We start from the raw sequence: 26,464 nt of genomic DNA on the forward strand, positions 1-26,464 counted from the left end.
ATTATAGCTCTATTTCACCACAGCTAAAGGTATATTATAGATCTATTTCACCACAGCTGAAGGTGTATCTATTTCACCACAGCTGAAGGTACGTTATAGCTCTATTTCACCACAGCTGAAGGTACATTATAGATCTATTTCACCACAGTTGAAGGTACATTATAGATCTATTTCACCACAGCTGAAGGTACATTATAGATCTATTTCACCACAGCTGAAGGTATATTATAGATCTATTTCACCACAGCTGAAGGTATGTTATAGCTCTATTTCACCACAGCTGAAGGTACATTATAGCTCTATTTCACCACAGTTGAAGGTACATTATAGATCTATTTCACCACAGCTGAAGGTACATTATAGATCTATTTCACCACAGCTGAAGGTATGTTATAGATCTATTTCACCACAGCTGAAGGTACATTATAGCTCTATTTCACCACAGCTGAAGGTACATTATAGATCTATTTCACCACAGCTGAAGGTGTATTATAGATCTATTTCACCACAGCTATCTATTTCACCACAGCTGAAGGTTTATTATAGATCTATTTCACCACAGCTGAAGGTACATTATAGATCTATTTCACCACAGCTGAAGGTTTATTATAGATCTATTTCACCACAGCTGAAGGTATGTTATAGATCTATTTCACCACAGCTGAAGGTACATTATAGCTCTATTTCACCACAGCTGAAGGTATATTATAGATCTATTTCACCACAGCTGAAGGTATATTATAGATCTATTTCACCACAGCTGAAGGTATATTATAGATCTATTTCACCACAGCTGAAGGTATGTTATAGATCTATTTCACCACAGCTGAAGGTACATTATAGATCTATTTCACCACAGCTGAAGGTATATTATAGATCTATTTCACCACAGCTGAAGGGTTATTATAGATCTATTTCACCACAGCTGAAGGTATGTTATAGATCTATTTCACCACAGCTGAAGGTATATTATAGATCTATTTCACCACAGCTGAAGGTACATTATAGATCTATTTCACCACAGCTGAAGGTATATTATAGATCTATTTCACCACAGCTGAAGGTATATTATAGATCTATTTCACCACAGCTGAAGGTACATTATAGATCTATTTCACCACAGCTGAAGGTATATTATAGATCTATTTCACCACAGCTGAAGGTACATTATAGATCTATTTCACCACAGCTGAAGGTACATTATAGATCTATTTCACCACAGCTGAAGGTACATTATAGATCTATTTCACCACAGCTGAAGGTATATTATAGATCTATTTCACCACAGCTGAAGGTGTATCTATTTCACCACAGCTGAAGGTATATTATAGATCTATTTCACCACAGCTGAAGGTGTATCTATTTCACCACAGCTGAAGGGTTATTATAGATCTATTTCACCACAGCTGAAGGTACATTATAGATCTATTTCACCACAGCTGAAGGTATATTATAGATCTATTTCACCACAGCTGAAGGTATATTATAGATCTATTTCACCACAGCTGAAGGTACATTATAGATCTATTTCACCACAGCTGAAGGTACATTATAGATCTATTTCACCACAGCTGAAGGTATATTATAGATCTATTTCACCACAGCTGAAGGTATATTATAGATCTATTTCACCACAGCTGAAGGTATATTATAGATCTATTTCACCACAGCTGAAGGTATATTATAGATCTATTTCACCACCGCTGAAGGTATGTTATAGATCTATTTCACCACAGCTGAAGGTATATTATAGATCTATTTCACCACCGCTGAAGGTATGTTATAGATCTATTTCACCACAATTCCATTTTGTGCCAGGATATAAAACGTCTGTTTTGGTAGAACATATCAAAATACTGAAACTTACAAAATACCTGCTGTTAACTTTAAAATTATTTACTTACAAAATACCTGCTGTTAACTTTAAAATTATTTACTTACAAAATACCTGCTGTTAACTTTAAAATGATTTACCCAAAGAGAGTGTAAAGAAGATTTTCAGTGCTTGTTACTTTTTAGTCTGCAAAAACATGACAGTGAATACTATAGTATTTATACCACAGTATACTATAGTATTTATACCACAGTATACTATAGTATTTATACCACAGTATACTATAGTATTTATACCACAGTATACTATATTATTTATAACACAGTATACTATAGTATTTAGAACACAGTATACTATAGTATTTATACCACAGTATACTATAGTATTTACACCACAGTATACTATAGTATTTATACCACAGTATACTATATTATTTATAACACAGTATACTATAATATTTATACCACGGTATACTATAGTATTTATACCACAGTATACTATAGTATTTACACCACAGTATACTATGGTATTTCCACCACAGTATACTATAGTATTTACACCACAGTATACTATAGTTTTTATACCACAGTATACTATAATATTTATACCACAGTATACTATAATATTTATACCACGGTATACTATAATATTTATACCGCGGTATACTATAGTATTTATACCACAGTATACTATAGTATTTAGAACACAGTATACTATAGTATTTATACCACAGTATACTATAGTATTTATACCACAGTATACTATAGTATTTATACCACAGTATACTATAGTTTTTATACCACCGTATACTATAGTATTTACACCACAGTATACTATAGTATTTTCCACAGTATACTATAGTATTTACACCACAGTATACTATAGTATTTATACCACAGTATACTATAGTATTTATACCACAGTATACTATAGTATTTATACCACAGTATACTATAGTTTTTATACCACCGTATACTACAGTATTTACACCACAGTATACTATAGTATTTTCCACAGTATACTATAGTATTTACACCACAGTATGCTGTAGTATTTATACCACAGTATACTATATTATTTATACCACAGTATACTATAGTATTTATACCACAGTATACTATAGTATTTACACCACAGTATACTATAGTATTTACACCACAGTATACTGTAGTATTTATACCACAGTATACTATATTATTTATACCACAGTATACTATAGTATTTATACCACAGTATACTATAGTATTTACACCACAGTATACTATAGTATTTATACCACAGTATACTATAGTATTTATACCACAGTATACTATAGTATTTATACCACAGTATACTATAGTATTTATACCACAGTATACTATAGTATTTATACCACAGTATACTATAGTATTTATACCACAGTATACTATAGTATTTATACCACAGTATACTATAGTATTAATACCACAGTATACTATAGTATTTATACCACAGTATACTATAGTATTTATACCACCGTAAACTGTATCATTTGTTTAATGTGTGCTCTGTGTGTCATTTAACATTGCATGTAGTTTGTATTCCAGTATATTATATCGACCATCCAATAAGACAAACTTAATGGAGGAATAGAGAACACAGGGACCTGGTTGAGAAAGACCGGGACGTCTCCATGACGACTGCATTACTGACCTGTTTCTCCTGCAGAGATTGTGGACGGCAACATTAAGATGACTCTGGGAATGATCTGGACCATCATTCTGCGCTTCGCCATCCAGGACATCTCAGTGGAAGGTTAGTTAATATAGTCATGTAGTTATAGTGTATAGTATGTTATCTCCAAGGTTAGTTAATATAGTCATGTAGTTATAGTGTATAGTATGTTATCTCCAAGGTTAGATAATATAGTCATGTAGTTATAGTGTATAGTATGTTATCTCCATGGTTAGTTAATATAGTCATGTAGTTATAGTGTATAGTATGTTATCTCAGTGGAAGGTTAGTTAATATAGTCATGTAGTTATAGTGTATAGTATGTTATCTCCAAGGTTAGATAATATAGTCATGTAGTTATAGTGTATAGTATGTTATCTCCAAGGTTAGTTAATATAGTCATGTAGTTATAGTGTATAGTATGTTATCTCCAAGGTTAGTTAATATAGTCATGTAGTTATAGTGTATAGTATGTTATCTCCATGGAAGGTTAGTTAATATAGTCATGTAGTTATAGTGTATAGTATGTTATCTCCATGGAAGGTTAGTTAATATAGTCATGTAGTTATAGTGTATAGTATGTTATCTCCATGGTTAGATAATATAGTCATGTAGTTATAGTGTATAGTATGTTATCTCCATGGAAGGTTAGTTAATATAGTCATGTAGTTATAGTGTATAGTATGTTATCTCCAAGGTTAGTTAATATAGTCATGTAGTTATAGTGTATAGTATGTTATCTCAGTGGAAGGTTAGTTAATATAGTCATGTAGTTATAGTGTATAGTATGTTATCTCCAAGGTTAGTTAATATAGTCATGTAGTTATAGTATGTTATCTCCAAGGTTAGTTAATATAGTCATGTAGTTATAGTGTATAGTATGTTATCTCCAAGGTTAGATAATATAGTCATGTAGTTATAGTGTATAGTATGTTATCTCCATGGTTAGTTAATATAGTCATGTAGTTATAGTGTATAGTATGTTATCTCAGTGGAAGGTTAGTTAATATAGTCATGTAGTTATAGTGTATAGTATGTTATCTCCAAGGTTAGATAATATAGTCATGTAGTTATAATGTATAGTATGTTATCTCCAAGGTTAGTTAATATAGTCATGTAGTTATAGTGTATAGTATGTTATCTCCAAGGTTAGTTAATATAGTCATGTAGTTATAGTGTATAGTATGTTATCTCCATGGAAGGTTAGTTAATATAGTCATGTAGTTATAGTGTATAGTATGTTATCTCCATGGAAGGTTAGTTAATATAGTCATGTAGTTATAGTGTATAGTATGTTATCTCCATGGTTAGATAATATAGTCATGTAGTTATAGTGTATAGTATGTTATCTCCATGGAAGGTTAGTTAATATAGTCATGTAGTTATAGTGTATAGTATGTTATCTCCAAGGTTAGTTAATATAGTCATGTAGTTATAGTGTATAGTATGTTATCTCAGTGGAAGGTTAGTTAATATAGTCATGTAGTTATAGTGTATAGTATGTTATCTCCAAGGTTAGTTAATATAGTCATGTAGTTATAGTGTATAGTATGTTATCTCCAAGGTTAGTTAATATAGTCATGTAGTTATAGTGTATAGTATGTTATCTCCATGGAAGGTTAGTTAATATAGTCATGTAGTTATAGTGTATAGTATGTTATCTCCATGGAAGGTTAGTTAATATAGTCATGTAGTTATAGTGTATAGTATGTTATCTCCAAGGTTAGTTAATATAGTCATGTAGTTATAGTGTATAGTATGTTATCTCCATGGAAGGTTAGTTAATATAGTCATGTAGTTATAGTGTATAGTATGTTATCTCCATGGTTAGTTAATATAGTCATGTAGTTATAGTGTATAGTATGTTATCTCCATGGAAGGTTAGTTAATATAGTCATGTAGTTATAGTGTATAGTATGTTATCTCCAAGGTTAGTTAATATAGTCATGTAGTTATAGTGGTGTGAGGAAAACCACTAACACAGTCCCATTGTGCTATTCAATTAGATATTAGATATTAGAACACAGCAGGCCAGTTTCATGAATTAGACATTAGATATTAGAACACATCAGGCCAGTTTCATGAATTAGACATTAGATATTAGAACACATCAGGCCAGTTTCATGAATTAGACATTAGATATTAGAACACATCAGGCCAGTTTCATGAATTAGATATTAGAACACATCAGGCCAGTTTCATGAATTAGACATTAGATATTAGAACACATCAGGCCAGTTTCATGAATTAGATATTAGATATTAGAACACATCAGGCCAGTTTCATGAATTAGACATTAGATATTAGAACACATCAGGCCAGTTTCATGAATTAGACATTAGATATTAGAACACATCAGGCCAGTTTCATTAATTAGACATTAGATATTAGAACACATCAGGCCAGTTTCATGAATTAGACATTAGATATTAGAACACATCAGGCCAGTTTCATGAATTAGACATTAGACATTAGAACACATCAGGCCAGTTTCATGAATTAGATATTAGATATTAGAACACATCAGGCCAGTTTCATTAATTAGATATTAGATATTAGAACACATCAGGCCAGTTTCATGAATTAGACATTAGAACACATCAGGCCAGTTTCATGAATTAGACATTAGATATTAGAACACATCAGGCCAGTTTCATGAATTAGATATTAGATATTAGAACACATCAGGCCAGTTTCATGAATTAGACATTAGATATTAGAACACATCAGGCCAGTTTCATGAATTAGATATTAGATATTAGAACACATCAGGCCAGTTTCATGAATTAGACATTAGAACACATCAGGCCAGTTTCATGAATTAGATATTAGATATTAGAACACATCAGGCCAGTTTCATGAATTAGATATTAGATATTAGAACACATCAGGCCAGTTTCATGAATTAGATATTAGAACACATCAGGCCAGTTTCATGAATTAGATATTAGAACACATCAGGCCAGTATCATGAATTAGATATTAGATATTAGAACACATCAGGCCAGTTTCATGAATTAGATATTAGAACACATCAGGCCAGTTTCATGAATTAGATATTAGAACACATCAGGCCAGTTTCATGAATTAGATATTAGATATTAGAACACATCAGGTCAGTTTCATGAATTAGATATTAGATATTAGAACACATCAGGCCAGTTTCATGAATTAGATATTAGATATTAGAACACATCAGGCCAGTTTCATGAATTAGACATTAGATATTAGAACACATCAGGCCAGTTTCATGAATTAGACATTAGATATTAGAACACATCAGGCCAGTTTCATGAATTAGATATTAGAACACATCAGGCCAGTTTCATGAATTAGACATTAGATATTAGAACACATCAGGCCAGTTTCATGAATTAGATATTAGATATTAGAACACATCAGGCCAGTTTCATGAATTAGACATTAGATATTAGAACACATCAGGCCAGTTTCATGAATTAGATATTAGAACACATCAGGCCAGTTTCATGAATTAGATATTAGATATTAGAACACATCAGGCCAGTTTCATGAATTAGATATTAGAACACATCAGGCCAGTTTCATGAATTAGATATTAGATATTAGAACACATCAGGCCAGTTTCATGAATTAGACATTAGATATTAGAACACATCAGGCCAGTTTCATGAATTAGATATTAGATATTAGAACACATCAGGCCAGTTTCATGAATTAGATATTAGATATTAGAACACATCAGGCCAGTTTCATGAATTAGATATTAGATATTAGAACACATCAGGCCAGTTTCATGAATTAGATATTAGATATTAGAACACATCAGGCCAGTTTCATGAATTAGATATTAGATATTAGAACACATCAGGCCAGTTTCATTAATTAGATATTAGATATTAGAACACATCAGGCCAGTTTCATGAATTAGATATTAGATATTAGAACACATCAGGCCAGTTTCATGAATTAGACATTAGATATTAGAACACATCAGGCCAGTTTCATGAATTAGATATTAGATATTAGAACACATCAGGCCAGTTTCATGAATTAGATATTAGATATTAGAACACATCAGGCCAGTTTCATGAATTAGATATTAGATATTAGAACACATCAGGCCAGTTTCATGAATTAGATATTAGATACTAGAACACATCAGGCCAGTTTCATGAATTAGACATTAGAACACATCAGGCCAGTTTCATGATATTAGATATTAGAACACATCAGGCCAGTTTCATTAATTAGATATTAGATATTAGAACACATCAGGCCAGTTTCATGAATTAGATATTAGATATTAGAACACATCAGGCCAGTTTCATGAATTAGATATTAGATATTAGAACACATCAGGCCAGTTTCATTAATTAGATATTAGATATTAGAACACATCAGGCCAGTTTCATGAATTAGATATTAGATATTAGAACACATCAGGCCAGTTTCATTAATTAGATATTAGATATTAGAACACATCAGGCCAGTTTCATGAATTAGACATTAGATATTAGAACACATCAGGCCAGTTTCATGAATTAGATATTAGATATTAGAACACATCAGGTCAGTTTCATTAATTAGATATTAGATATTAGAACACATCAGGCCAGTTTCTGAATTAGATATTAGATATTAGAACACATCAGGCCAGATGAATTAGATATTAGATATTAGAACACATCAGGCCAGTTTCATGAATTAGATATTAGATATTAGAACACATCAGGCCAGTTTCATTAATTAGATATTAGATATTAGAACACATCAGGCCAGTTTCATGAATTAGACATTAGATATTAGAACACATCAGGCCAGTTTCATGAATTAGATATTAGATATTAGAACACATCAGCCAGTTTCATGAATTAGACATTAGATATTAGAACACATCAGGCCAGTTTCATGAATTAGACATTAGATATTAGAACACATCAGGCCAGTTTCATGAATTAGATATTAGATATTAGAACATATCAGGCCAGCCCATGAATTAGACATTAGATATTAGAACATATCAGGCCAGTTTCATGAATTAGATATTAGATATTAGAACATATCAGGCCAGTTTCATGAATTAGACATTAGATATTAGAACATATCAGGCCAGTTTCATGAATTAGATATTAGATATTAGAACACATCAGGCCAGTTTCATGAATTAGATATTAGATATTAGAACATATCAGGCCAGTTTCATGAATTAGATATTAGATATTAGAACACATCAGGCCAGTTTCATGAATTAGACATTAGATATTAGAACACATCAGGCCAGTTTCATGAATTAGATATTAGATATTAGAACATATCAGGCCAGTTTCATGAATTAGACATTAGATATTAGAACATATCAGGCCAGTTTCATGAATTAGATATTAGATATTAGAACACATCAGGCCAGTTTCATGAATTAGATATTAGATATTAGAACATATCAGGCCAGTTTCATGAATTAGATATTAGATATTAGAACACATCAGGCCAGTTTCATGAATTAGACATTTGATATTAGAACACATCAGGCCAGTTTCTGAATTAGATATTAGGGTATCACCCAGTTTAGATATTAGATATTAGATATTAGACAACACATCAGGCCAGTTTAATGAATTAGATATTAGATATTAGAACACACCACAGCCCCATGAATTAGATTATTAACACATCAGGCCAGTTTCATGAATTAGATATTAGATATTAGAACACATCAGGCCAGTTCACAGGGTAATTAGACATTAGATATTAGAACACATCAGGCCAGTTTCATGAATTAGATATTAGAACACATCAGGCCAGTTTCATGAATTAGATATTAGATATTAGAACACATCAGGCCAGTTTCATGAATTAGGGATATTAACACATCAGCCAGTTTCATGAATTAGATATTAGATATTAGAACACATCAGGCCATTTTCATGAATTAGATATTAGATATTAGAACACATCAGGCCAGTTTCATTAATTAGATATTAGATATTAGAACACATCAGCCAGTTTCATGAATTAGATATTAGATATTAGAACACATCAGGAGTTTCATGAATTAGATATTAGATATTAGAACACATCAGGCCAGTTTCATTAATTAGATATTAGATATTAGAACACATCAGGCCAGTTTCATGAATTAGACATTAGATATTAGAACACATCAGGCCAGTTTCATGAATTAGATATTAGATATTAGAACACATCAGGCCAGTTTCATGAATTAGACATTAGGAACACATCAGGCCAGTTTCATGAATTAGATATTAGATATTAGAACACATCAGGCCAGTTTCATGAATTAGATATTAGATATTAGAACATATCAGGCCAGTTTCATGAATTAGATATTATATATTAGAACATATCAGGCCAGTTTCATGAATTAGATATTAGATATTAGAACATATCAGGCCAGTTTCATGAATTAGACATTAGATATTAGAACACATCAGGCCAGTTTCATGAATTAGATATTAGATATTAGAACATATCAGGCCAGTTTCATGAATTCATTAGATATTAGAACACATAGGCCAGTTTCATGAATTAGATATTAGATATTAGAACACATCAGGCCAGTTTCATGAATTAGATATTAGATATTAGAACACATCAGGCCAGTTTCAGGGAATTAGACATTAGATATTAGATATTAGAACACATCAGGCCAGTTTCATGAATTAGATATTAGATATTAGAACACATCAGGCCAGTTTCATGAATTAGACATTAGGGAACACATCAGGCCAGTTTCATGAATTAGATATTAGATATTAGAACACATCAGGCCAGTTTCATGAATCACAGACATTAGATATTAGAACACATCAGGCCAGTTTCATGAATTAGATATTAGATATTAGAACACATCAGGCCAGTTTCATGAATTAGACATTAGAACACATCAGGCCAGTTAGATATTAGATATTAGATATTAGAACACATCAGGCCAGTTTCATGAAGGGTATTAGATATTAGAACACATCAGAGTTTCATTAATTAGATATTAGAACACATCAGGCCAGTTTCATGAATTAGATATTAGAACACATCAGGCCAGTATCATGAATTAGATATTAGATATTAGAACACATCAGGCCAGTTTCATGAATTAGATATTAGAACACATCAGCCCCATGAATTAGATATTCATCAGGCCAGTTTCATGAATTAGATATTAGATATTAGAACACATCAGGCCAGTTTCATGAATTAGATATTAGATATTAGAACACATCAGGCCAGTTTCATGAATTAGATATTAGATATTAGAACACATCAGGCCAGTTTCATGAATTAGACATTAGATATTAGAACACATCAGTCCAGTTTCATGAATTAGACATTAGATATTAGAACACATCAGGCCAGTTTCATAAATTAGATATTAGAACACATCAGGCCAGTTTCATGAATTAGACATTAGGGAACACATCAGGCCAGTTTCATGAATTAGATATTAGATATTAGAACACATCAGGCCAGTTTCATGAATTAGATATTAGATATTAGAACACATCAGGCCAGTTTCATTAATTAGATATTAGAACACATCAGGCCAGTTTCATTAATTAGATATTAGATATTAGAACACATCAGGCCAGTTTCATGAATTAGATATTAGAACACATCAGGCCAGATGAATTAGATATTAGACATTAGAACACATCAGGCCAGTTTCATGAATTAGACATTAGATATTAGAACACATCAGGCCAGTTTCATGAATTAGATATTAGATATTAGAACACATCAGGCCAGTTTCATGAATTAGATATTAGATATTAGAACACATCAGGCCAGTTTCATGAATTAGATATTAGATATTAGAACACATCAGGCCAGTTTCATGAATTAGATATTAGATATTAGAACACATCAGGCCAGTTTCATGAATTAGATATTAGATATTAGAACACATCAGGCCAGTTTCATTAATTAGATATTAGATATTAGAACACATCAGGCCAGTTTCATGAATTAGATATTAGATATTAGAACACATCAGGCCAGTTTCATTAATTAGACATTAGATATTAGAACACATCAGCCAGTTTCAGAATTAGATATTAGATATTAGAACACATCAGGCCAGTTTCATGATATTAGATATTAGATATTAGAACACATCAGGCCAGTTTCACATGAATTAGATATTAGATATTAGAACACATCAGGCCAGTTTCATGAATTAGATATTAGATATTAGAACACATCAGGCCAGTTTCATGAATTAGACATTAGAACACATCAGGCCAGTTTAGATATTAGATATTAGAACACATCAGGCCAGTTTCATTAATTAGATATTAGATATTAGAACACATCAGGCCAGATGAATTAGATATTAGACAACACATCAGGCCAGTTTCATGAATTAGATATTAGATATTAGAACACATCAGGCCAGTTTCATTAACAGATATTAGATATTAGAACACATAGTTTCATGAATTAGATATTAGATATTAGAACACATCAGGCCAGTTTCATTAATTAGATATTAGATATTAGAACACATCAGGCCAGTTTCATGAATTAGATATTAGATATTAGAACACATCAGGCCAGTTTCATGAATTAGATATTAGATATTAGAACACATCAGGTCAGTTTCATAATTAGATATTAGATATTAGAACACATCAGGCCAGTTTCATGAATTAGATATTAGATATTAGAACACATCAGGCCAGTTTCATGAATTAGATATTAGATATTAGAACACATCAGGCCAGTTTCATGAATTAGATATTAGATATTAGAACACATCAGGCCAGTATTCATTAGAACAATTAGATATTAGATATTAGAACACATCAGGCCAGTTTCATGAATTAGATATTAGATATTAGAACACATCAGGCCAGTTTCATGAATTAGACATTAGATATTAGAACACATCAGGCCAGATATTAGACATTAGATATTAGAACACATCAGGCCAGTTTCATGAATTAGATATTAGATATTAGAACCATCAGGCCAGTTTCACAGACATTAGATATTAACATATCAGGCCAGATATTAGATATTAGATATTAGAACCATCAGGCCAGTTTCATGAATTAGACATTAGATATTAGAACCATCAGGCCAGATGAATTAGATATTAGATATTAGAACACATCAGGCCAGTTTCATGAATTAGATATTAGATATTAGAACACATCAGGCCAGTTCTCATGAATTAGTATTAGACCAGGCCAGATATTAGATATTAGATATTAGAACAACATCAGGCCAGTTTCATTAGACAGATATTAGAACCCATAGATATTAGATATTTAGAACACATCAGCCAGTTTCATGAATTCATTAGATATTAGAACACATCAGGCCAGTTTCATGAATTAGATATTAGATATTAGAACTCATCAGGCCAGTTTCATGAATTAGATATTAGATATTAGAACACATCAGGCCAGTTTCACAGGGTAACCCATAGATATTAGATATTAGATATTAGATATTAGAACACATCAGGCCAGTTTCACATGAATTAGATATTAGATATTAGAACACATCAGGCCAGTTTCATGAATTAGATATTAGATATTAGACAACACATCAGGCCAGTTTCATGAATTAGATATTTAGAACACATCAGGCCAGTTTCATGAATTAGATATTAGATATTAGAACACAGCCCCTCAGGCCAGTTTCATGAATTAGATATTAGATATTAGAACACATCAGGCCAGTTTCATGAATTAGGGATATTAGAACACATCAGGCCAGTTTCATATTAGATATTAGATATTAGAACACATCAGGCCAGTTTCATGAATTAGGATATTAGAACACATCAGGCCAGTTTCATGAATAGATATTAGATATTAGACAACACATCAGGCCAGTTTCATGAATTAGATATTAGATATTAGAACACATCAGGCCAGTTTCATGAATTAGATATTAGATATTAGAACACATCAGGCCAGTTTCATGAATTAGATATTAGATATTAGAACACATCAGGCCAGTTTCATAGAATTAGATATTAGATATTAGAACACATCAGGCCAGTTTCATGAATTAGGGTAACCCATAGGCCAGTTTAGATATTAGATATTAGAACACATCAGGCCAGTTTCATGAATTAGATATTAGATATTAGAACACACATCAGGCCAGTTTCATGAATTAGATATTAGATATTAGAACACATCAGGCCAGTTTCAGGGTAATTAGATATTAGATATTAGAACACATCAGGCCAGTTTCATGAATTAGATATTAGATATTAGAACACATCAGGCCAGTTTCATGAATTAGATATTAGATATTAGAACACATCAGGCCAGTTTCATGAATTAGATATTAGATATTAGAACACATCAGGCCAGTTTCATGAATTAGGATATTAGAACACATCAGGCCAGATATTAGATATTAGATATTAGAACACATCAGGCCAGTTTCAGGGTAATTAGATATTAGATATTAGAACACATCAGGCCAGTTTCAGCCCCTTCATTAGGGTAACCATCAGGCCAGATGAATTAGATATTAGATATTAGAACACATCAGGCCAGGGTAATGAATTAGATATTAGATATTAGAACACATCAGGCCAGTTTCATGAATTAGACATTAGATATTAGAACACATCAGGCCAGTTTCATGAATTAGATATTAGATATTAGAACACATCAGGCCAGTTTCATGAATTAGATATTAGAACACATCAGGCCATAGATATTAGATATTAGATATTAGACAACACATCAGGCCAGTTTCAGGGTAACCCATAGATATTAGATATTAGAACAACCACAGCCAGGCTCAGATAGATATTAGATATTAGACAACACATCAGGCCAGTTTCATGAATTAGGATATTAGAACACATCAGGCCAGTTTCATGAATTAGACATTAGATATTAGAACACATCAGGCCAGTTTCAGGGTAATTAGATATTAGATATTAGAACACATCAGGCCAGTTTCATGAATTAGACATTAGATATTAGAACACATCAGGCCAGTTTCATGAATTAGACATTAGATATTAGAACACATCAGGCCAGTTTCATGAATTAGATATTAGATATTAGAACACATCAGGCCAGTTTCATGAATTAGATATTAGATATTAGAACACATCAGGCCAGTTTCATGAATTAGATATTAGATATTAGAACACACAGGCCAGTTTCATGAATTAGACATTAGATATTAGAACACATCAGGCCAGTTTCATGAATTAGATATTAGATATTAGAACACATCAGGCCAGTTTCATGAATTAGATATTAGATATTAGAACACATCAGGCCAGTTTCATGAATTAGATATTAGATATTAGAACACATCAGGCCAGTTTCATGAATTAGATATTAGATATTAGAACACATCAGGCCAGTTTCATGAATTAGACATTAGATATTAGAACACATCAGGCCAGTTTCAGAATTACCACAGATATTAGAACACATCAGGCCAGTTTCATGAATTAGATATTAGATATTAGAACACATCAGGCCAGTTTCATTAATTAGATATTAGATATTAGAACACATCAGGCCAGTTTCATGAATTAGACATTAGATATTAGAACACATCAGGCCAGTTTCATGAATTAGACATTAGATATTAGAACACATCAGGCCAGTTTCATGAATTAGATATTAGATATTAGAACACATCAGGCCAGTTTCATGAATTAGACATTAGAACACATCAGGCCAGTTTCATGAATTAGATATTAGATATTAGAACACATCAGGCCAGTTTCATGAATTAGATATTAGAACACATCAGGCCAGTTTCATGAATTAGACATTAGATATTAGAACACATCAGGCCAGTTTCATGAATTAGATATTAGATATTAGAACACATCAGGCCAGTTTCACAGGGTAACCCATAGATATTAGATATTAGATATTAGAACACATCAGGCCAGTTTCATTAATTAGATATTAGATATTAGAACACATCAGGCCAGTTTCATGAATTAGATATTAGATATTAGAACACATCAGGCCATGAATTAGATATTAGATATTAGAACACATCAGGCCAGTTTCATGAATTAGATATTAGATATTAGAACACATCAGGCCAGTTTCATGAATTAGATATTAGATATTAGAACACATCAGGCCAGTTTCATTAGATATTAGAACACATCAGAGTTTATTAGATATTAGATATTAGAACACATCAGGCCAGTTTCATGAATTAGACATTAGATATTAGAACACATCAGGCCAGTTTATTAGATATTAGATATTAGAACACATCAGGCCAGTTTCATGAATTCATTAGATATTAGAACACATCAGGCCAGTTTCATGAATTAGACATTAGATATTAGAACACATCAGGCCAGTTTCATGAATTAGATATTAGATATTAGAACACATCAGGCCAGTTTCATGAATTAGACATTAGATATTAGAACACATCAGGCCAGTTTCATGAATTAGATATTAGATATTAGAACATATCAGGCCAGTTTCATGAATTAGACATTAGATATTAGAACACATCAGGCCAGTTTCATGAATTAGATATTAGATATTAGAACATATCAGGCCAGTTTCATGAATTAGACATTAGATATTAGAACACATCGGGCCAGTTTCATGAATTAGATATTAGATATTAGAACACATCAGGCCAGTTTCATGAATTAGATATTAGATATTAGAACATATCAGGCCAGTTTCATGAATTAGACATTAGATATTAGATATTAGAACACATCAGGCCAGTTTCATGAATTAGACATTAGATATTAGAACATATCAGGCCAGTTTCATGAATTAGACATTAGATATTAGAACATATCAGGCCAGTTTCATGAATTAGACATTAGATATTAGAACATATCAGGCCAGTTTCATGAATTAGATATTAGATATTAGAACACATCAGGCCAGTTTCATGAATTAGACATTAGATATTAGAACATATCAGGCCAGTTTCATTAATTAGATATTAGATATTAGAACACATCAGGCCAGTTTTATGAATTAGACATTAGAACACATCAGGCCAGTTTCATGAATTAGCATTAGATATTAGACATCAGAACACATCAGGCCAGTTTCATGAATTAGATATTAGATATTAGAACATATCAGGCCAGTTTCATTAATTAGACATTAGATATTAGAACACATCAGGCCAGTTTCATGAATTAGACATTAGATATTAGAACATATCAGGCCAGTTTCATGAATTAGATATTAGATATTAGAACACATCAGGCCAGTTTCATCATTAGACATTAGATATTAGAACACATCAGAGTTTCATGAATTAGACATTAGAACACATCAGGCCAGTTTCATGAATTAGATATTAGATATTAGAACACATCAGGCCAGTTTCATGAATTAGACATTAGAACACATCAGGCCAGTTTCATGAATTAGACATTAGATATTAGAACACATCAGGCCAGTTTCATGAATTAGACATTAGATATTAGAACACATCAGGCCAGTTTCATGAATTAGATATTAGATATTAGAACACATCAGGCCAGTTTCATGAATTAGATATTAGAACACATCAGGCCAGTGAATTCAGATATTAGATATTAGATATTAGAACACATCAGGCCAGTTTCATGAATTAGATATTAGATATTAGAACACATCAGGCCAGTTTCATGAATTAGACATTAGATATTAGAACACATCAGGCCAGTTTCATGAATTAGATATTAGATATTAGAACACATCAGGCCAGTTTCATGAATTAGATATTAGATATTAGAACACATCAGGCCAGTTTCATGAATTAGACCCATTAGATATTCAGCCAGTTTCATGAATTAGATATTAGAACACATCAGGCCAGTTTCATGAATTAGATATTAGATATTAGAACACATCAGGCCAGTTTCATGAATTAGATATTAGATATTAGAACACATCAGGCCAGTTTCATGAATTAGATATTAGATATTAGAACACATCAGGCCAGTTTCATGAATTAGATATTAGATATTAGAACACATCAGGCCAGTTTCAGGAATTAGATATTAGATATTAGAACACATCAGGCCAGTTTCATGAATTAGATATTAGATATTAGAACACATCAGGCCAGTTTCATGAATTAGATATTAGATATTAGAACACATCAGGCCAGTTTCATGAATTAGACATTAGATATTAGAACACATCAGGCCAGTTTCATGAATTAGATATTAGATATTAGAACACATCAGGCCAGTTTCATGAATTAGATATTAGATATTAGAACACATCAGGCCAGTTTCATGAATTAGATATTAGATATTAGAACACATCAGGCCAGTTTATTAGATATTAGATATTAGAACACATCAGGCCAGTTTCATGAATTAGACATTAGATATTAGAACACATCAGGCCAGTTTCATGAATTAGATATTAGATATTAGAACACATCAGGCCAGTTTCAGGGTAATTAGATATTAGATATTAGAACACATCAGGCCAGTTTCATGAATTAGATATTAGATATTAGAACACATCAGGCCAGTTTCATGAATTAGATATTAGATATTAGAACACATCAGGCCAGTTTCATGAATTAGATATTAGATATTAGAACACATCAGGCCAGTTTAACCCATAGAATTAGACATTAGATATTAGAACACATCAGGCCAGTTTCATGAATTAGACATTAGATATTAGAACACATCAGGCCAGTTTCATGAATTAGATATTAGATATTAGAACACATCAGGCCAGTTTCATGAATTAGACATTAGATATTAGAACACATCAGGCCAGTTTCATTAATTAGATATTAGAACACATCAGGCCAGTTTCATGAATTAGATATTAGATATTAGAACACATCAGGCCAGTTTCATGAATTAGACATTAGATATTAGAACACATCAGGCCAGTTTCATGAATTAGACATTAGATATTAGAACACATCAGGCCAGTTTCATGAATTAGACATTAGATATTAGAACACATCAGGCCAGTTTCATGAATTAGATATTAGATATTAGAACACATCAGGCCAGTTTCATGAATTAGATATTAGATATTAGAACACATCAGGCCAGTTTCATTAATTAGATATTAGAACACATCAGCCAGTTTATTAGATATTAGATATTAGAACACATCAGGCCAGTTTCATGAATTAGATATTAGATATTAGAACACATCAGGCCAGTTTCATGAATTAGATATTAGATATTAGAACACATCAGGCCAGTTTCATGAATTAGATATTAGATATTAGAACACATCAGGCCAGTTTCATGAATTAGATATTAGATATTAGAACACATCAGGCCAGTTTCATGAATTAGATATTAGAACACATAGATGAATTAGATATTAGATATTAGAACACATCAGGCCAGTTTCATGAATTAGATATTAGATATTAGAACACATCAGGCCAGTTTCATGAATTAGATATTAGATATTAGAACACATCAGGCCAGTTTCATGAATTAGATATTAGATATTAGAACACATCAGGCCAGTTTCATGAATTAGATATTAGAACACATCAGGCCAGTTTCATGAATTAGATATTAGATATTAGAACACATCAGGCCAGTTTCATGAATTAGATATTAGATATTAGAACACATCAGGCCAGTTTCATGAATTAGATATTAGATATTAGAACACATCAGGCCAGTTTCATGAATTAGATATTAGATATTAGAACACATCAGGCCAGTTTCATGAATTAGATATTAGATATTAGAACACATCAGGCCAGTTTCATGAATTAGATATTAGATATTAGAACACATCAGGCCAGTTTCATGAATTAGATATTAGATATTAGAACACATCAGGCCAGTTTCATTAATTAGATATTAGATATTAGAACACATCAGGCCAGTTTCATGAATTAGATATTAGATATTAGAACACATCAGGCCAGTTTCATGAATTAGATATTAGATATTAGAACACATCAGGCCAGTTTCACAGAATTAGACATTAGATATTAGATATTAGATAGAACACATCAGGCCAGTTTCACAGGGAATTAGATATTAGATATTAGAACACATCAGGCCAGTTTCATGAATTAGATATTAGATATTAGAACACATCAGGCCAGTTTCATGAATTAGATATTAGATATTAGAACACATCAGGCCAGTTTCATGAATTAGACATTAGATATTAGAACACATCAGGCCAGTTTCATGAATTAGACATTAGATATTAGAACACATCAGGCCAGTTTCATGAATTAGATATTAGATATTAGAACACATCAGGCCAGTTTCATGAATTAGATATTAGATATTAGAACACATCAGGCCAGTTTCATGAATTAGATATTAGATATTAGAACACATCAGGCCAGTTTCATTAATTAGATATTAGATATTAGAACACATCAGGCCAGTTTCATGAATTAGATATTAGATATTAGAACACATCAGGCCAGTTTCATGAATTAGATATTAGATATTAGAACACATCAGGCCAGTTTCATGAATTAGATATTAGATATTAGAACACATCAGGCCAGTTTCATGAATTAGATATTAGATATTAGAACACATCAGGCCAGTTTCATGAATTCATTAGATATTAGAACACATCAGGCCAGTTTCATGAATTAGATATTAGATATTAGAACACATCAGGCCAGTTTCATGAATTAGATATTAGATATTAGAACACATCAGGCCAGTTTCATGAATTAGATATTAGATATTAGAACACATCAGGCCAGTTTCATGAATTAGATATTAGATATTAGAACACATCAGGCCAGTTTCATGAATTAGATATTAGATATTAGAACACATCAGGCCAGTTTCATGAATTAGACATTAGATATTAGAACACATCAGGCCAGTTTCATGAATTAGATATTAGATATTAGAACACATCAGGCCAGTTTCATGAATTAGACATTAGATATTAGAACACATCAGGCCAGTTTCATGAATTAGATATTAGATATTAGAACACATCAGGCCAGTTTCATGAATTAGATATTAGATATTAGAACACATCAGGCCAGTTTCATGAATTAGATATTAGATATTAGAACACATCAGGCCAGTTTCATGAATTAGGAACACATCAGGCCAGTTTCATTAGATATTAGATATTAGAACACATCAGGCCAGTTTCATGAATTAGATATTAGATATTAGAACACATCAGGCCAGTTTCATGAATTAGATATTAGATATTAGAACACATCAGGCCAGTTTCATGAATTAGATATTAGATATTAGAACACATCAGGCCAGTTTCATGAATTAGATATTAGATATTAGAACACATCAGGCCAGTTTCATGAATTAGATATTAGATATTAGAACACATCAGGCCAGTTTCATGAATTAGATATTAGATATTAGAACACATCAGGCCAGTTTCATGAATTAGACATTAGATATTAGAACACATCAGGCCAGTTTCATGAATTAGACATTAGATATTAGAACACATCAGGCCAGTTTCATGAATTAGATATTAGATATTAGAACACATCAGGCCAGTTTCATGAATTAGATATTAGATATTAGAACACATCAGGCCAGTTTCATTAATTAGATATTAGAACACATCAGGCCAGTTTCATGAATTAGATATTAGATATTAGAACACATCAGGCCAGTTTCATGAATTAGATATTAGATATTAGAACACATCAGGCCAGTTTCATGAATTAGATATTAGATATTAGAACACATCAGGCCAGTTTCATTAATTAGATATTAGATATTAGAACACATCAGGCCAGTTTCATGAATTAGATATTAGATATTAGAACACATCAGGCCAGTTTCATTAATTAGATATTAGATATTAGAACACATCAGGCCAGTTTCATGAATTAGACATTAGATATTAGAACACATCAGGCCAGTTTCATGAATTAGATATTAGATATTAGAACACATCAGGTCAGTTTCATTAATTAGATATTAGATATTAGAACACATCAGGCCAGTTTCATGAATTAGATATTAGATATTAGAACACATCAGGCCAGTTTCATGAATTAGATATTAGATATTAGAACACATCAGGCCAGTTTCATGAATTAGATATTAGATATTAGAACACATCAGGCCAGTTTCATTAATTAGATATTAGATATTAGAACACATCAGGCCAGTTTCATGAATTAGACATTAGATATTAGAACACATCAGGCCAGTTTCATGAATTAGATATTAGATATTAGAACACATCAGGCCAGTTTCATGAATTAGACATTAGATATTAGAACACATCAGGCCAGTTTCATGAATTAGACATTAGATATTAGAACACATCAGGCCAGTTTCATGAATTAGATATTAGATATTAGAACATATCAGGCCAGTTTCATGAATTAGACATTAGATATTAGAACATATCAGGCCAGTTTCATGAATTAGATATTAGATATTAGAACATATCAGGCCAGTTTCATGAATTAGACATTAGATATTAGAACATATCAGGCCAGTTTCATGAATTAGATATTAGATATTAGAACACATCAGGCCAGTTTCATGAATTAGATATTAGATATTAGAACATATCAGGCCAGTTTCATGAATTAGATATTAGATATTAGAACACATCAGGCCAGTTTCATGAATTAGACATTAGATATTAGAACACATCAGGCCAGTTTCATGAATTAGATATTAGATATTAGAACATATCAGGCCAGTTTCATGAATTAGACATTAGATATTAGAACATATCAGGCCAGTTTCATGAATTAGATATTAGATATTAGAACATATCAGGCCAGTTTCATGAATTAGATATTAGATATTAGAACACATCAGGCCAGTTTCATGAATTAGACATTAGATATTAGAACACATCAGGCCAGTTTCATGAATTAGATATTAGATATTAGAACATATCAGGCCAGTTTCATGAATTAGACATTAGATATTAGAACACATCAGGCCAGTTTCATGAATTAGACATTAGATATTAGAACACATAGATGAATTAGATATTAGAACACATCAGGCCAGTTTCATGAATTAGATATTAGATATTAGAACACATCAGGCCAGTTTCATGAATTAGACATTAGATATTAGAACACATCAGGCCAGTTTCATGAATTAGATATTAGAACACATCAGGCCAGTTTCATGAATTAGATATTAGATATTAGAACACATCAGGCCAGTTTCATGAATTAGATATTAGATATTAGAACACATCAGGCCAGTTTCATGAATTAGATATTAGATATTAGAACACATCAGGCCAGTTTCATTAATTAGATATTAGATATTAGAACACATCAGGCCAGTTTCATGAATTAGATATTAGATATTAGAACACATCAGGCCAGTTTCATGAATTAGATATTAGATATTAGAACACATCAGGCCAGTTTCATTAATTAGATATTAGATATTAGAACACATCAGGCCAGTTTCATGAATTAGATATTAGATATTAGAACATATCAGGCCAGTTTCATGAATTAGACATTAGATATTAGAACATATCAGGCCAGTTTCATGAATTAGATATTAGATATTAGAACATATCAGGCCAGTTTCATGAATTAGACATTAGATATTAGAACATATCAGGCCAGTTTCATGAATTAGATATTAGATATTAGAACACATCAGGCCAGTTTCATGAATTAGATATTAGATATTAGAACATATCAGGCCAGTTTCATGAATTAGATATTAGATATTAGAACACATCAGGCCAGTTTCATGAATTAGACATTAGATATTAGAACACATCAGGCCAGTTTCATGAATTAGATATTAGATATTAGAACATATCAGGCCAGTTTCATGAATTAGACATTAGATATTAGAACATATCAGGCCAGTTTCATGAATTAGATATTAGATATTAGAACACATCAGGCCAGTTTCATGAATTAGATATTAGATATTAGAACATATCAGGCCAGTTTCATGAATTAGATATTAGATATTAGAACACATCAGGCCAGTTTCATGAATTAGACATTAGATATTAGAACACATCAGGCCAGTTTCATGAATTAGATATTAGATATTAGAACATATCAGGCCAGTTTCATGAATTAGACATTAGATATTAGAACACATCAGGCCAGTTTCATGAATTAGACATTAGATATTAGAACACATCAGGCCAGTTTCATGAATTAGATATTAGAACACATCAGGCCAGTTTCATGAATTAGATATTAGATATTAGAACACATCAGGCCAGTTTCATGAATTAGACATTAGATATTAGAACACATCAGGCCAGTTTCATGAATTAGATATTAGAACACATCAGGCCAGTTTCATGAATTAGATATTAGATATTAGAACACATCAGGCCAGTTTCATGAATTAGATATTAGAACACATCAGGCCAGTTTCATGAGTTAGATATTAGATATTAGAACACATCAGGCCAGTTTCATTAATTAGATATTAGATATTAGAACACATCAGGCCAGTTTCATGAATTAGATATTAGATATTCGAACACATCAGGCCAGTTTCATGAATTAGATATTAGATATTAGAACACATCAGGCCAGTTTCATTAATTAGATATTAGATATTAGAACACATCAGGCCAGTTTCATGAATTAGACATTAGATATTAGAACACATCAGGCCAGTTTCATGAATTAGATATTAGATATTAGAACACATCAGGCCAGTTTCATGAATTAGACATTAGATATTAGAACACATCAGGCCAGTTTCATGAATTAGACATTAGATATTAGAACACATCAGGCCAGTTTCATGAATTAGATATTAGATATTAGAACATATCAGGCCAGTTTCATGAATTAGACATTATATATTAGAACATATCAGGCCAGTTTCATTAAGTAGATATTAGATATTAGAACATATCAGGCCAGTTTCATGAATTAGAGATTAGATATTAGAACACATCAGGCCAGTTTCATGAATTAGATATTAGATATTAGAACATATCAGGCCAGTTTCATGAATTAGACATTAGATATTAGAACACATCGGGCCAGTTTCATGAATTAGATATTAGATATTAGAACACATCAGGCCAGTTTCATGAATTAGATATTAGATATTAGAACATATCAGGCCAGTTTCATGAATTAGACATTAGATATTAGAACACATCAGGCCAGTTTCATGAATTAGACATTAGATATTAGAACATATCAGGCCAGTTTCATGAATTAGATATTAGATATTAGAACACATCAGGCCAGTTTTATGAATTAGACATTAGATATTAGAACACATCAGGCCAGTTTCATGAATTAGACATCAGAACACATCAGGCCAGTTTCATGAATTAGATATTAGATATTAGAACATATCAGGCCAGTTTCATTAATTAGACATTAGATATTAGAACACATCAGGCCAGTTTCATGAATTAGACATTAGATATTAGAACATATCAGGCCAGTTTTATGAATTAGACATTAGATATTAGAACATATCAGGCCAGTTTCATGAATTAGATATTAGATATTAGAACACATCAGGCCAGTTTCATGAATTAGACATTAGATATTAGAACATATCAGGCCAGTTTCATGAATTAGATATTAGATATTAGAACACATCAGGCCAGTTTTATGAATTAGACATTAGATATTAGAACACATCAGGCCAGTTTCATGAATTAGACATCAGAACACATCAGGCCAGTTTCATGAATTAGATATTAGATATTAGAACATATCAGGCCAGTTTCATTAATTAGACATTAGATATTAGAACACATCAGGCCAGTTTCATGAATTAGACATTAGATATTAGAACATATCAGGCCAGTTTTATGAATTAGACATTAGATATTAGAACACATCAGGCCAGTTTCATGAATTAGACATTAGATATTAGAACACATCAGGCCAGTTTCATGAATTAGACATTAGAACACATCAGGCCAGTTTTATGAATTAGACATTAGATATTAGAACACATCAGGCCAGTTTCATGAATTAGATATTAGAACACATCAGGCCAGTTTCATGAATTAGACATTAGATATTAGAACACATCAGGCCAGTTTCATGAATTAGACATTAGATATTAGAACACATCAGGCCAGTTTCATGAATTAGATATTAGATATTAGAACACATCAGGCCAGTTTCATTAATTAGACATTAGATATTAGAACACATCAGGCCAGTTTCATGAATTAGACATTAGATATTAGAACACATCAGGCCAGTTTCATGAATTAGATATTAGATATTAGAACACATCAGGACTAGTCTGTGTCTGGGAGATGGTGAGATTCTCCATGTAAAGGGCTTCTTGGTACAGGACTAGTCTGTGTCTGGGAGATGATGAGATTCTCCATGTAAAGGGCTTCTTGGTACAGGACTAGTCTGTGTCTGGGAGATGATGAGATTCTCCATGTAAAGGGCTTCTTGGTACAGGACTATTCTGTGTCTGGGAGATGATGAGATTCTCCATGTAAAGGGCTTCTTGGTACAGGACTAGTCTGTGTCTGGGAGATGATGAGATTCTCCATGTAAAGGGCTTCTTGGTACAGGACTAGTCTGTGTCTGGGAAACTGTCCCGTAATGAATGTGGCTGTCGTAGAACAGCATTACAACACAGAACGTGGCCCTTCAGAGTGTTTGATAGAACCGGGACTGTACGGTTGTCACAATAAACATCACAATGTTCTCTCCTGTAGAAACCTCTGCTAAGGAAGGGCTTCTTCTATGGTGCCAGAGAAAGACTGCCCCCTACAGGAATGTCAATGTCCAGAACTTCCATGTCAGGTGAGTCCATTTACTGAGTGAGATGCAAGTCTCATCACAGCATTGTAAATGGTTGTCTATTTGTCTGAGAGAGAGGGAGAGAGGGAGAGGGAGGAGAGAGAGAGAGGGTAAGAGGAGGAGAAAGAGAGGGGGACAGAGGAGGAGAGAGAGAGAGAGAGAGAGAGAGAGAGAGAGAGAGAGAGAGGAGAGAGAGAGAGAGAGAGGGAGAAGGAGAGAGATAGAGGGAGAGGGGAGAGAGGGAGAGAGAGAGAGAGAGAG

The 26,464-nt window shown here is 32.1% G+C and overlaps 1 protein-coding gene across 1 annotated transcript in view; it reads left to right on the plus strand.

Moving 5' to 3' along the window:
• LOC127924395 (alpha-actinin-2-like) overlaps positions 1-26,228 on the plus strand; it is a 50,544-nt gene extending 24,316 nt beyond the window's left edge. Inside the window, exons 4-5 of the mRNA XM_052509130.1 lie at positions 3,521-3,607; positions 26,119-26,228. Of these exons, the coding sequence (XP_052365090.1) occupies positions 3,521-3,607; positions 26,119-26,210 (179 nt within the window). The 3' untranslated portion in view covers positions 26,211-26,228. The remainder of the gene's footprint in view (positions 1-3,520; positions 3,608-26,118) is intronic.
• The last annotated feature ends 236 nt before the right edge of the window (positions 26,229-26,464 follow it).

Source organism: Oncorhynchus keta, unplaced genomic scaffold (genome assembly GCF_023373465.1).
Source record: "Oncorhynchus keta strain PuntledgeMale-10-30-2019 unplaced genomic scaffold, Oket_V2 Un_contig_3989_pilon_pilon, whole genome shotgun sequence".
Taxonomy (NCBI): Eukaryota; Metazoa; Chordata; class Actinopteri; order Salmoniformes; family Salmonidae; genus Oncorhynchus; species Oncorhynchus keta.